Source organism: Hippopotamus amphibius, chromosome 10 (genome assembly GCF_030028045.1).
Source record: "Hippopotamus amphibius kiboko isolate mHipAmp2 chromosome 10, mHipAmp2.hap2, whole genome shotgun sequence".
NCBI classification, from domain to species: domain Eukaryota; kingdom Metazoa; phylum Chordata; class Mammalia; order Artiodactyla; family Hippopotamidae; genus Hippopotamus; species Hippopotamus amphibius.
In genome coordinates this window covers 17,189,368-17,204,071 of record NC_080195.1, presented here as the reverse complement: position 1 = coordinate 17,204,071, position 14,704 = coordinate 17,189,368, and the positions used below count along the sequence as shown (strand labels likewise).

At 41.9% G+C, this 14,704-nt stretch overlaps 1 protein-coding gene across 1 annotated transcript in view; it reads left to right on the top strand.

Moving 5' to 3' along the window:
* The window catches only part of PDGFRL (platelet derived growth factor receptor like), a 47,610-nt gene that overhangs the window by 6,887 nt on the left and 26,019 nt on the right, over positions 1-14,704 (top strand). The window contains exon 2 of the mRNA XM_057697163.1: positions 2,425-2,722. Within this exon, the coding sequence (XP_057553146.1) occupies positions 2,425-2,722 (298 nt within the window). The remainder of the gene's footprint in view (positions 1-2,424; positions 2,723-14,704) is intronic.

The following is a 14,704-nucleotide window of genomic DNA, read 5'->3' as shown; positions in this document are numbered from 1 at the left end:
GCTCCCTGGAAGGACTGGGATAGCTCAGCGGGGCCCATGACCCAGAGGAAGCAGAGTAGAGGAAGGATGGCAGATGAGAAGAGACTCAGACCCGGGGAAAGGAGAGGTCACAGATGGACCTGGAGTCATAGAAAGGATAGCGGGGCTCAGGATAAGGCAGCCAAGCCGAAAGAAGGCTGCAAGCCAAGGACTGGATGTTGATACTGAGCTCACAGTGGGATTGGTCCAGAGTCTGGGCCAGGCGGAACCAAGAGCAGAGGCCAAATGGCTGCTGTTTCAAAGGGCAACACGCTGAAGAAATCAAGTTCATCGTTACACAGTTGAGTCCACGTCAGTTGAGCTTTTGGTACAGATCATAAGTGTAGCGCTCCTTGAAGTGCTCACAGACTGCACACACCCATGTGACCAGCCCAGATGAAGACAGGATGGTACCGGCAGTCGCTCTTCTGACCCCTCCTGGTCATTCCCAGCTCTCCAAGGAAAACCACTGCCTGACTCCTTACCTGAGAGATTCAGACCTGAAGTTTCTAAAAAATCAAGTTTCTAATCTTTATAAATCAGGAAACCTGCGCTTCTGCCACCCTTTGAGAAATCAGATCCTGGAACCGTGGACACTTGCTCCCTCCAGGCAGCTGTCCCTTTGGGAGGGCGTGGCCTCTGCAGGCCCACCTGGCTTACCTCATTTTGTCATCTGCTTGGTATAAAAGCTTGCAACCCTTGCCTTTTTCCACCTCTTGATCCCAATTTCAGTGTCTCTGTACTTTTGACCACCTGAGCCCTTTATGCACCAAGGCAATATTAGATAAATATAAACATCAAGGAGGGAAAACATTTTCTTCTGATTAGTCACATTTACTTGTTTTATACAAATGCCCTGTAATTCCCTCAGTTGGTTGAGATTTGTGTGGTTATCTGTTCAAAATATCTACAGGTTATTTATCTACATGTAGTGAAATGGGAGTCAGGAGACCTGAGTTTTACTCGTACGTTCTGCTACTAACCAGCTTTGTGCAATTCATTTAACTTTTAAGGTCTCCTTTATTATTTTTTAAAATCTGTAACATGAGGACCTTACATGATCTCTCAAGAGCCTGTAAGTTTGGATGGTTTATAACACTGTGGGCTTATATCAAGGTCACCTTGGAGCTGATGCTGACACTGGGGCAGGTGAATTGCCTCATCTCTTCCTCCTTGCTGGGTGGACACAGCACGTGACCACGCAGCCTGGGTGGGCAGTTGAGATTTCTGGAACCAGGAGGCATTCCAAGGGCAGGGCAGCATTGTCTGAGAAGGAGAAAACAGCAGTAAGAAAATGGACTTAAAGGTGGTCAGTTCTTATTTACCACCATTTGCCAGCAATTCTCAACAATGTTGGTGATAAAATGCTCCTCCCCCCAATATATTTTGTTGGCTAAGGTCTAAACCATTGCTATAGTTACCATTGAGCTTTTTTTAAATAAATTTTTTTATTTTTATTTATTGGCTGCATTGGGTCTTCATTGCTGCAATCGGGCTTTCTGTAGTTGTGGCGAGAGGGGGCTACTCTTTATTGCAGTGCATGGGCTTCTCACTGTGGTGGCTTCTCTTGTTGTGGAGCATGGGCTGTAGGTGTGAGGGCTTCAGTAGTTGTGGCACACAGGCTCAATAGCTGTGGCTCTCAGGCTCTAGAGTGCAGGCTCAGTAGTTGTGGCGCACAGGCTTAGTTGCTCCGCGGCATGTGGGATCTTCCTGGACCAGGGCTTGAACTCGTGTCCCCTGCATTGGCAGGAGGATTCTTCACCACTGTGCTACCAGGGAAGTCCACTGCTGAGTTTTAATAACGTATATGTATGCTTTAAATGAGCACAGGGTTAGTACATATTTCTGATTAAGCCTTGTATCCTACATGGATGCTGTCAACCCTGACATACACAGACGCCACTGTACGTACTAATTTGGGAGAAAGTTCGTGATGGTTCGAAAACTCCTGAGTGTGCTTGCAGTGTAGTCTGTGTCTCCACTTTCTGGAGACTACATATTCCTGCATTTAAACAGTTGGTTCAAAATGAACAATGACAGCACTGAGTAGGCAAGGACCGGAAACAGACCTCGAGAGACTTCAGGTCCACCATTCTGGGTACCACCTTAGAGCTGGTGAGACTAAGTGTGAACCACAAGGAAAAGTGTGGTTTGGGAAGCGTGAATGTTAGTTCATACGTGAAATATTTCTCTGAGTTTGGATAAAATTTTGGAAGCTGAAATTGATTCCCTTTCAGTTACTAATTGGTTTAAAGCTAAAGAATGAACCAAGAAAATAATGATTATTCCTAAAAGTAACTTTGATGTAAGAGGAGAGGGGTATTAAAAGTGATCTGTTTCAGGGGTTGAAGACTCTGGGTATGTTAACCACCAAAGCCCGTTGTTCTCTCCTCATGTTTGTACCAGTTACTGGTCAACATCCTCCCAAGAACAAGCGTCCAAAGGAGCCAGGAGAGAACAGAATCAAGCCTGCCAACAAAAAGGTGAAGCCCAAAATTCCTAAAATGAAGGACAGGGACTCTGCTGATCCAATGCCAAAGACACAGTCTATAATGATGCAAATGATGGATAAAGGTCGCTTCCAGAAACCCGCTGCTACCCTGAGTCTAATGGCAGGGGAAACTCTAGAGCTTCGATGTAAAGGGAATAAAATCGGATGGAGCTATCCTGCATACCTTGACGCCTTTAAGGACACCCGCCTCAGGTAAGTCTTTTGTTTTACTTGTGTTGTATCAAGGATTTGGCTTTGTGTCTTTGCCTGATATCAAATTGTGTCTGCCATTTACCGCTTCACTTTAGTAGATTATAAAAATGGAAGCTCAATGAGCAAAAGCCATTGTTTTATTTCTTTACCCAGTTAAAAAAAATTATTGCAAATGCTACCAACATTGGTTAAACAGTGAACTGTTACAGGAAGCCATATGACAGATAATTGAAACTGTGATGTATAGAGGTAGAGATTTAAGAATTCATATTGTAAAAAATAGTGGACTCGATTCTTTATTATTTTTGAAGTAATTGTGATGAAAACTCGTGGGAGATTTCTATGAGCAACTTGACCAGAGATGAACTGCTTTTGACCTTTTCAACTTCTGATTTATTTTTTACATTTCTAAGTATATGGCTTTTGTATTCAGAGGCATCAGTTGGTAAGAAGGCCAAAGATTTCTCATGTTCAAATGAGTACTTCCAGGAAAAGTGGTTAAGGTGATGATTATGAAAACTATGAAAGGCAAGAAAACAGAGCATGTTTTAGTGGGTGCAAGAGAGGGCCTATGGGGTTAGGAGTAGGAGCCCTGTGTATCTTTGGGGAAGCCCCCTAAACTCCCTCCCTCAGTTTCCTCTTGCAAAGAATGAAGGGGATTGGTCTATGTGCTTCCTAAGATTCTTTCCAGACCTTTCTTCATATGATTCAGGTTAGAGAAATAGAGATCATCTGTTTGAGCTGACTGCAATGGGAGAGGAAAGAATGTGGATCTCAGGCATCCATCCTAAACTCTGCATGTGCAAAACAGATTCATATTTCCACACAAACTCCACCTCCTTGGTTTTCATTTCCCTCAAGGACACCACCATCGACTCAGTTGTTCAGCCTGAAAACTGGGGAACATTCTTGGCTTTTTCCTCTCTCCATTGCTCCCCACATCCAATCAGTCACCAAGTTCAGTCACTTCAACTCCCTCCCTCCTTCCGTTCCTTTTATATTGTAGTTGATTTACAGTGTTGTACCAATCTCTGCTATACAGCAAAGTGACTCAGGTATACACATACATACATTCATTTTTATATTTTTTTCCATTATAGTTTATCTCAGGAGATTGGGTATATTAGTTCTCTGTGCTATACAGTAGGACCTTATTTATCCATTCTGAATGTAATAGTTTGCATCTACCAACCCCAAACTCTCAGTCTATCCCTCTCCCCTCCCCCTTGGCAACCGTAAGTCTGATCTCTATGTCTGTGACTCTGTTTCTGTTTTGTAGATAGGTTCATTTGTGCCATATTTTAGATTCCACATATAAAGGATATCTTATGGTATTTGTCTTTCTCTTTCTGACTTACTTTACTTAGTATGATCATCTCTAGTTGCATCTATGTTGCTGCAAATGGCATTATTTCATTCTTTTTTATAGCTGAGTAGTAGTCCATTATATATATGTAATATCTTCTTTATCCATTCATCTGTTGATAGGCATTTAGGTTGTTTCCATGTTTTGGCTATTGTGAGTATTGCTACTGTGAACATAGGGGTGCACGTATCTTTTTGAATTACAGTTTTATCTGGGCATATGCCCAGGAGTGGAATTGCTAGATCGTATGGTAATTGTGTTTTTGGTTTTCTGAGGGACTTCCATACTGTTTTCCATAGTGGCTGCACCAACTGACATTCCCACCAACACTGTGGGAGGGTTCCCTTTTCTCCACACACACCCCAGCATTTATTATTTGTAGACTTTTAAATGATAGCCATTCTGACTCTGGTGTGAGGTGGTACCTCATTGTAGTTTTGATTTGCATTTCTCTACTAATTAGTGATGTTGAGCATCTTTTCATGAGCCTACTGGCCATCTGTATGTCTTCTTTGAAGAAATGTCTGTTAAGGTCTTCTGCCCACTTTTCAATTGGATTGTTTGGTTTTTTTTGTTGTTCTTGAGTTGTATGAGCTATTGGTATATTTTGGAGATTAAGCCCTTGTCAGTCACATAATTCACAAATAATTTCTCCCATTCCATAGGTTTTCTCTTCATTTTTTTTTTTTTATGGTTTCCTTTGCTTTGCAAAAACTTGTAAGTTTGATTAGGTCCCATTTGTTTATTTTTGTTTTTATTTCTGTTGCCTTGGAAGACGGACCTAAGAAAACATTGATATGATTTACATCAGAGAATGTTTTGCCTATGCTTTCTTCTAGGAGTTTTATGGTGTCATGCCTTATGTTTAAGTCTTTAATCCATTTTGAGTTTATTGTTGTGCATGGTGTAAAGGTGTGTCCTAACTTCATTGATTTACATGCAGCTGTATAACTTTCCCAACACCCCTTGTTGAAGAGACTTTTCCCCATATTATGTTCTTGCCTCCTTTATCAAAGATTAATTGATCATAGGTGTGTAGGTTTATTTCTGTTCCATTGATCTGTATGTCTGTTTTTGTACCAATACCATACTGTTTTGATCACTATAGCTTTGTAGTATTGTCTGAAGTATGGGAAAGTTATGCCTCCTGCTTTGTTTTTTCCCTCAGGATTGCTTTGGCAATTCTAGATCTTTTATGGTTCCATATAAATTTTTGGATTATTTACTCTAGTTCTGTGAAAAATGACATGGGTAATTTGATAGGGATCACATTAAATCTGTAGATTGTTTTGGGTAGTATTGCCATTTTAACAATATTAATTCTTGCAATCCAAGAGAACAGGATATCTTTCCATTTCTTTGAATCCTCTTTAATTTCCTTTCTTAATGTTTTATAGTTCTCGGCATACAAGTCTTTCAAATCCTTGGTCAGGTTCATTCCTAGGTATTTTTGTGTGTGTGCAACTTTAAAAGGTTTTTTTTTTACATTTATTTTCTGATATTTCATTGTTAGTGTAAAGAAATACAACCTACTTCTGAATGTTAATCTTGTATCCTGCTACTTTGTTGTATTCATTTATTAGATCTAGTAGTTTTTATGTAGAGTCCTTACTGTTTTCTATAGGTAGTATCATGGAGTCCTTAGGGTTTTTTATATATAGTATCATGTCATTTGCATAATGGTGACAATTTTACCCCTTCCAATTTGGATGCCTTTTATTTCTTTTTTTCTTTTTCTTTTTTTTTTCATCCTATTGCTGGGGCTAGGATGACTAATACTATGTTGAATAGAAGTGGTGAGAGTGGGCATCCTAGTCTTGTTCCAGATTTTAGCAGGAAGGCTTTCAGCTTCACTCGTGAGTATTATATTGGCTGTGGGTTTGTCTTAAACTGCTTTTATTATGTTGAGATATGTTCCCTCTATACCCACTTTGGTAAGAGTTTTTATCATGAATGGATGTTTAATTTTGTCAAATGCTTTTCCTGCATCTATCGAGATGACCATGTGGTTTTTTACTTTTCTTTTGTTAATGTCATGTATTACGTTGATTGATTTCGTATGTTGAACTATCTTTGTGAAATTGTGATGAATTCCACTTGGTCATGGTATATGATCTTTTTTATGTGGTGTTGCATTCAGTTTGCTAATATTTTGAGAATTTTTGCATCTATATTCATCAAAGATATTGGCCTTTAATTTCCTTTTTGCTGCTATCTTCATCTGATTTTGGTATCAGGGTGATGATAGCTTCATAGAATGTCTTTGGGAATATTCTCTCCTCTTCAATCTTTTGGAATAATTTGAGAAGAATCAGTATAAGTTCTTCTTTGTATGTTTGGTAGAATTCTCCTGTGAAGTCATCTAGTCCTGGACTTTTGTTTATAGGAAGTTTTTGTTTGTTTGTTTGTTTGTTTTGTTTTAAGATTCCAATTCACTTATAGTGATTGGTCTGCTCAAATTATCTATTCTCAATTCAGTTTTGGTGGGCTGTATGTTTCTAGGAAGTTTTCTGTTTGTTCTAGGTTGTCACATTTGTTGAAATGTAATTGTTCATCGTATTGTCTTAAGGTTTTTTGTATTTATGCATTATCAGTTGAGATTTTCCCTTTTTCATTTCTTATTTTATTTACTTGGGGTCTCTATCTTTTCTTCTTGGTGGATCTGGCCAGAGGTTTGTCAATTTTGTTTACCCTTTCAAAGAACCAGCTCTTGGTTTTGTTGATTTTTTTTTTCTATTTTTTTAAATCTCTATTTATTTCCTCCCTGATCTTTATTATTTCTTTCCTTGTGCTGACTTTAGGTTTTGTTTGTTCTTCTTTTTCTAATTCTTTTAGGTGGTAGGTTAGGTTATTTACTTGAAATTTTTCTTGTTTTTTGAGGAAGGTCTGTATTGCTATGAACTTCATTCTAAGAACTGCTTTTGCTGCGTTCCATAGATTTTGTACGGTTGTGTTTTCATTGTCATTTGTCTCAAGGTATTTTTAATTTCCTTTTTGATTTCCTCATTGACCCACTGGATTTTTAGTAGCATGTCATTTAGTCTCCACTTAATTGTTTTTTTCTCATTTCTTTTCCTGTGGTTGATTTCTAGTTTCATGTCATTGTGGTCAGAGAAGATGCTTGAAATACTTCAACTTTCTTAAGAGCCATAAACCTGTCCTCTTTCCACCTCTGGTGTTGCTACCGCAGTCACATGCATGTTATCCCTCATCACCACCTGTACTGTAATAACCACACCCAGGCTGGTCCTCCTCCGTCCTCCTCACTGCAGCTACAGTGAAGCTTAAAAAACACAGGTCTGATTGTGTCAATCCCCTGCTTAACACTCAGCAGGTCTCCGTTGGTAAAGAAGTTCAACATCCTCACATGACTCTTTGAGACCCTCCCTGAATCAACCCTGGTGTCTAGATTAGTGTCTCCTTTAATTGGCCCAGGTTCCTGTGACATCATTAAATGCACCAAGCTCTTAGAGGCTTAAAACTTGCTGCTTTCATGGTCTGGACCACTCTGGGCCCCCGTTCACTAGGCTGACTTCAGTCTCAGGGTCACTCTTGGGAAGCTTGTGTCAGGCCTCCCTAGATTTGCATCCTCATGGTCCCTGGTGCATCCTTTTTTGCATGCTCTTCATACTTGTAACTCTTCTTTTTTCCATCTGTATTTTTCACTGGGATTTAGCTCAATGCTTGGCATTTAGCTTTACCTACTCAATGACTGAATGACAATCCCCTTCTCTCTCACACACACCTCAGAGAATAAATAATGTTTGTGTATAAGAAACATCTCTCTGTCTATCTAACCTCTTGTATTAAGTCCTCTTTCACATTTTATTCTGAAAATACCCTTCTGGCTTCATGTGATGTGACAGTGTAGAGTTTTTTCTGAAGGGTTATTGGATTGGATGAGGAATAGAGGGTGAGGGAATGAGACAGTTTTTACCAATTTTCATCTCCACACTTGACATGTGTGTGCATGTGTATCTACGGCTTGGAACAAATCTGGCAAGATTTACTACTATACACCTTTAAAAAAATATATTTATATATTTTTGGCTGTGTTGGGTCTTTGGCTGTGTCTGGTTGTGGCATGTGAGATCTTCATTGAGGTATGCAGGATCTTTTGTTGTGGTGCGTGGGCTTCTCTCTAGTTGTGGCACACGGGCTCCAGGGTACATGGGCTCTCTAATTGTGGCACAAATGTTTCAGAGCATGTGGGCTCTGCAGTTGTGGCATGCAGTCTCTGTAGTTGAGGCATGCAAGCTCAGCAGTTGTGGCTCATGGGCTTAGTTGCCCCTCAGCACGTGGGATCTTAGTTCCCTGATCAGGGATTGAACCCACGTCCCCTGCATTGGAAAGCGGATTCTTTGCCACTGGACCACCAGGCAAATCCATACCATATACCTTTTAAATGACTTAATTTACCAAACACAAATTTACACACTTTTTTAAAACCAGAATTGAGCTGATTTAAATTATTCTGAACAGTCTTTGACTTAACAAACTATCCTAAACTTAAATGATTTAGCCCTTGAATATTTCAAATATTCCAGGAGTATTTTCAAAGTTATATTAGCCAAAATGTTTGAAATGTGTTTGAAAATATCTTAATGACTCAAAGTGCAGTAAATATGAATCTGAATCAAAGAGAAATATCTTGGAGCTGAAAAAACAAGTTTTGACTTAGCATTAAATATGATTCGTTTCAAAGCACAGTTAGGGCTTTATAAGAAAGTAAAGACAGATGTGGGCCCCCAAGGACTTTGTGGAAAAATGTGAAAAATGTGAAAAACATCTAGTCATAACTCTATATCAAACAACAACAAAATCATGATTTATTTGACACCAGAGATTCGACTAATTGGCTCTTGACATCTTTCCCGGAACATGGTGCCTTTGGATAGAGAGGTGTTCATCCTGTGTTTTCTTTTCCCGTGGAATGCATTCTTTCCAGTGTGCTGATGGGGTTCTGAAGGCCTGGTCGTGTTAGCTTTCCGGAACTGAGTTCGCCTGCTACTACGTTTGACCACGTGGAATCTTCTGACCAGAAGAGGGAGCTTCTGGAACGGAGAGGTCAGGCTGAGGCACAGCTTGGGGTTGGAATCCTGCCTTTACCATTCACCTGTAAAGTGATCTTTGATCAGTAATTTCCCTAGAACCCAGTTTCCTCGTCTGAAATATGGAAATAATATTATCTTTGGTAACTGCTGCCTGGCCAATGGTAAATGTTCAATAAATTGAACCTAATTGTTACCAGGCAATGCATCTCTCTCAAGTACAATAATCCAAGTGATCTGTTGGGACAATTCATTCTGACCAGAACTCACATAAATCGGGGAATTGTGCACAGTCAACGTGGCTGGTGATGTAGAGGATCCAAGAAAGTTTGCACATCCCTTTCCCACTGTCATTTAATTGAGCAATTCTTCTGAAATCTGGGCCTGTATTCCTCGTTCCCCATGAAAGCAGAAGCCTGTGGAGGGTAAATACCACATCTGATGGGTTCATCAGATTCCTAGCACCTAGAGCAGTGCCTGACATAAACCAGAAGTCAGGAGATATTGTTTGGTTTCCCCAGGGGCTTAGTGAGCATGCAGAAGTCGGTTTTCAGTCGTGCACTCGTTCAGCATTTAAAGATCGTTACACTTAGTGCTGATGTGTGCATGGTTTGTTCCGGGGACGTAACGACAAAGCATGAATGTATTCAACATTGAGGATGCTGTGCCACCGGGACCCAGCCCCATCATCTCAGGGCCTTTGTTGCATGTTGACCTCAGGAGCCATGAGTCAGTTGACACCCTCTACCATCTCGCTCTTTATCCACCCTGGCCCCTCTGTCTTCGCTTCTCTCTTCATCTTAGATTCCAGAGTCTGTCATTTCTACTAAACTCTTGAGCATGTCCTAAGTAAGTTAGTTTGCCCTCTGTTTTTCCTTTGTGCCCACTTGGAAACTTCCAACCCAAATAAACTTGTTCACCTCCCTTCCCTTGTCAGCACGTGGACCCTCAGTGTGACTGGAGGAAACCACACAGCTGGCCCGACAGGTGCCATTAGTTTGTGGTCACCTCACGCGTGCCTGGTAAAGCTGAATCTATGTCTCTAGTGAGCTCATGTTTTCTCTCTTCTTAAACCTCTGATCATCTCCATCTCTCTCACTTCCAGCTAATGCAATTCTCACCCAATTCACTGAGAAACTGGAGCCCTAGAATTGCCGTAATGTCTTCATCACATTTCCTTCTTCCCTGCACTTAAAATTATAGTGGAGGAAGGCTCTCTCCTCTTGATGAAGGTCAAAGTGCCACCTGTACCCTAGATCTCATCCTTATAAGCCTTCTCAGGAGCCTTAAGACACCAGTTATTGCCTCCTTGTTCTCAGTCTTCAACCCTGTCTTCTTGAAGAGTTCCTTTCCTGAAGTCTCCACGTGAAGAAGCCTCGCCTTGGCCCTCAGGTATCCTCTGGCCACCCTCCTCTCTCTTCTTCTTTCTTTCCTTTTTAAAAAATTTTTATTGAAGTATAGTTGATTTAGAATGTTGTGTTGATTTATTTATTTTCTAAACAGGATTTTTTGAAATTTATTTATTTATTGGCTGTGTTGGGTCTTCGTTGCTGCACAGGCTTTCTCTAGTTGCGGAGAGTGGGGGCTACTTTTCGTTGCTGTGCGAGGGCTTCTCAGTGTGGTGGCTTCTCTTGTTGCAGAGCATGGGCTCTAGGTGCACAGGCTTCAGTAGTTGTGGCACATGGGCTTAGTTACTCTGCGGCATGTGGGATCTTCCCAGACCAGGGCTCAAATCCATGTCCCCTGCATCAGGAGGCGGATTCTTAACCAGTGCACCACCAGGGAAGCCCTGTTGTGTTGATTTAGTGTTCTGCTCTACAGCAAAGTGAATCAGTTTTACATATACGTGTATCTACTCTTTTTTAGATTCTTTCCCCATGTATGTCATTACAGAATATTGAGCAGAGTTCCCTGTGCTGTACAGTAGGTCCTTATTAATCTATTTTGTATATAGTACTGTGTATATGTTAACCCCAATCTCCCAATTTATCCCCTCCCTCCTTTCCCCCCTGGTAACCATAAGATCATTTTCTACATCTATGAAGCTATTTCTGTTTTTTTCTGGCATTATTTTGTTTTTTTTTTAAATGGCAGAGTAATATTCCATTGTATATGTGTACCACATCTTCTTTATCCATTCATCTGTTGATGGACATTTAGGTTGCTTCCATATCCTGGCTATTGTAAATAGTGCTGCAATGAACATTGGGGTGCATATACCTTTTCGAATTATAGTTTTCTCTGGGCATATGCCTAGGAGTGGGATTGCGGAATCGTACCGTAGCTCTATTTTTAGTTTTTTAAGGAACACCCTTACTGTTTTCCATAGTGGGTGTACCAATTTACATTCCCACTGACAGTGTAGGAGGGTTCCATTTTCTCCACATCCTCTCCAGCATTTATTGTTTATAGATTTTTTGATGATGGTCATTCTGACTGCTGTCAGGTGATACCTCATGGTAGTTTTGATTTGCATTTCTCTAATAATGAGTGAAGTTGAGCATATTTTCCTGTGCTTTTTGGTTTGGGGAAATGTCTATTTAGATCTTCCACCCATTTTTTGGACTAGGTTGTCTGTTTTTTTTTTTTTGTTATTGAGCTGCATCCTCTTTTTTAATCCCCATGTGGCTGTCCCACAACATCCAACCAGAGGAAGAGAATGCCCTCCTCTTGGCTTCCTCAATGCCATATCCTGCCTGTTTTCTTTTACCTTCCAGGCCCCTTTTTGCAGTTTCCTTCACCGACTCTGCATCCTCTTCTCTCCCAGATGTTCGATGTTGGTCCTGTGCCTCTTCTCAGCGCGTGCTGCCAGATGCCCCGATTTATCACAGATTAGATGATGTGCTTCTTCCGAGCTCTGGGTCCCCAACTGCATGCTCACCTACCCGGATCCTTCTTGAGACTTTCTTGAAACATAACCATCTATAACTGAGCTCCTGATCTTTCTCCACACCTAGTCATCTTCCTGTGTCCTTCAGTTCAGAGGATGGCATGAATTTCGTCCAGTTGCCCTTGACCAGAAGCTAGGAATCACCTTGGACTCTTCCCTTTTACTTCCATATCCAATCAACTCCTGTGCCCTAGTGATGCTACTGTTTCATTATTTCTGGAACCCACTTCTCACCACAGCAGCAACACCCCCAAGTCTCTCATAGCAACAATCACACAACTGGCCTCTGTGTACCCAATCTTGAACTGGACCTCAGTCTTACACATAGCCGTCAGATCTTTCACAGAAGCACATCTGGCCATGTCACGTTCCTGCTTCAAACCCTTCAGGAGAGCAATTCTGCCGCTCTTAGGATAAAGTTGAAACTCCTAACACAGCCCACAAGCCTGTGCATCACCTGGCCTCTGCTTTTCCCTCTGCTTCCCTCTCCCTTCACTTCACTCTCTTGTTGTCCACACTCCAGGCACCATGGACTTTTTCTGATCTGCAGATGAGCCAGACTCCTTCCTCCCTGGGGCCTTGGCTCACTTGGGTCTTTCTGCCTGTAATGCACACACTGGATTTTCTGCTCGGCGTCCTTCAGATCCAGGCCCGTCACTCCCTCGGGGAGCCTTCGTTCCTCTCAGCCCCCACCGTCCACTAGGCCCCAGTTACACATCCTCACCGGAGCCCTTACCACCAGTGGTGCAGCTGCTGTTTCCTTAATCATTTGTTCTATGTCTGTGTCCCTTACAAGGCTGTAAGCTTGGCAAAGATGGTGTCTGTTTATTAGCTGGTGCTTCCCTGGCACCCAGGTCAGGGCCTGGCACCCTGTAGCTCTTCCACAAGTATTTCAGTGGGAGAATGGTGCAGGGAAACTGAGCCTAGAGGGGGTGTAAAGTCAGGCCCCTATGATCCTGAGGTCTGAGCCTCTGGGAACAAGCTCTCTGAACTTTAGTGTTGAAAGGGACCTTACCAGTGCTCATGCTTAAGCCTGTCTTTGTAACAAATGAGGAAACTGACAGTCAAAGATGATAGATGACTGGTCCAGAGTGACAAACTGATGGGTGGCAGCGTGAATCTAAACCCCAGCCTCCTGGTTCCTGGTGTTGAGCTGCTGCCCTGCTCAGGTGCACCAAGGCATGTCTGGTGGAAGGCAGTTAGACCGAAGGATACTCTTGGCTTAATGAGGTAATAGATTCAAAGAAGATAGTTTTGTTGTCTACTTTACTTTTCCCTCCCTCCCTCCTTCCCTTCCTTTTTTAGCTCTTTGGATATTAGACTAACAAATCTGATTTATAAAGTTAATATTCAAAACAGAAATGGAAAGGATATTTCCAGAGTGGTGCATTGATTTCTTGTTGGGATAGCTTTGAATTGAAAGTGGTTGAAATTTCCCATTGATTTAGGATAACTTTTTGGGTGTCAGACTGTTAAAACATTACACGGGACTATTTAGAAAGAAGAACCCTGTCAGAGAACCATACATGATGCCTCATCCTAAAAGGTGGACGTTGACCACCCAGAGGATGGAGCCAAGGTGACGTGCGTTCCTCCGGGTCTCTTATTCTGCGACACTTCCTTCAGATTGGCAAACCCAGATCACTGGAAGGTCCACTAGATGGCAGCTTTGAGCTGTGCTACACTTGTCTTCCTTTCCCCAGTAAAAGAAACATTTCAAATGAGGACGGATTGGGTAAAATAATTGCACACTTTATGCTTTCACATAAGTTCTTTCATCTTTTTAGGCAACTCAGCGGTCACAGTTTCAGTTATATCTAAATAAAGAATTCAATTTTCCAACAAACCAAAAGAGGGATGGGCATTTGTAAGTATCCACCCACACGAAGAGAAATTCATTAATAGCTCTGAGTCCTGAGTTTGAGGAATGTGCTGAAGATTCTGTATTTCCAGGTGCTGAAACAGATTCAGACTTTGATTCCCGACTCGGTCCATCCCGATCACCTAGATCTCCACTCTCTTTTGAGATCAGAAGCAGCAAAGATTCGCTCTGTTTCCTGACTCTATACAGCACCTCCCCCCGCCCCGTTCCTGCTCTCCTTCTTTTTAATCCATCCTCCTGCCCCACCCTCCCTTAATTAATCCTGTTCCTCTTTTCCAACAATTTTTTTTTTCATCTATGATGTTCAAGGTCCTATGCTAGGTAGAAGCTGGAGATATGATGGTGAGCAAGATGGACACAACATCTGTAACTACAGAGCTCTTAGTCTGGCGGGAAAACAGGCTATTAAATGTGCAATTTTAATATACAGCTGTGTGAGTGCCTTGCTAGCAGAAGTACAGGATCCAGGAGCAGAGAACTCAGGCTCTCCATGTGTAAAGGCTGAGCGTTCACCGGTAACAAAGGAGATAGGAGAGGAGTGTAAGAAAGTTCCAGAAGGAAGGACCAGCATGAGGAGCTTCCTCTAGCTGAGAAAGCATCTAGTCGCTGAAGCACTGAGGGTGTGGGTTGGGGCAACGGGGTGGCTCTGGGCAGGGGAGGAGGAAGGAGGTGAGCAAGGAGAGAGGATACTGGAAGGAGGGCAGGAGTCGGACCTGGGAGGGCCTCGTCAGCCATGCTGAGGAACTGAGAGTGAAACCCAAGGGCGATTGTGAGCCGTGACTGAAAGCCTTTA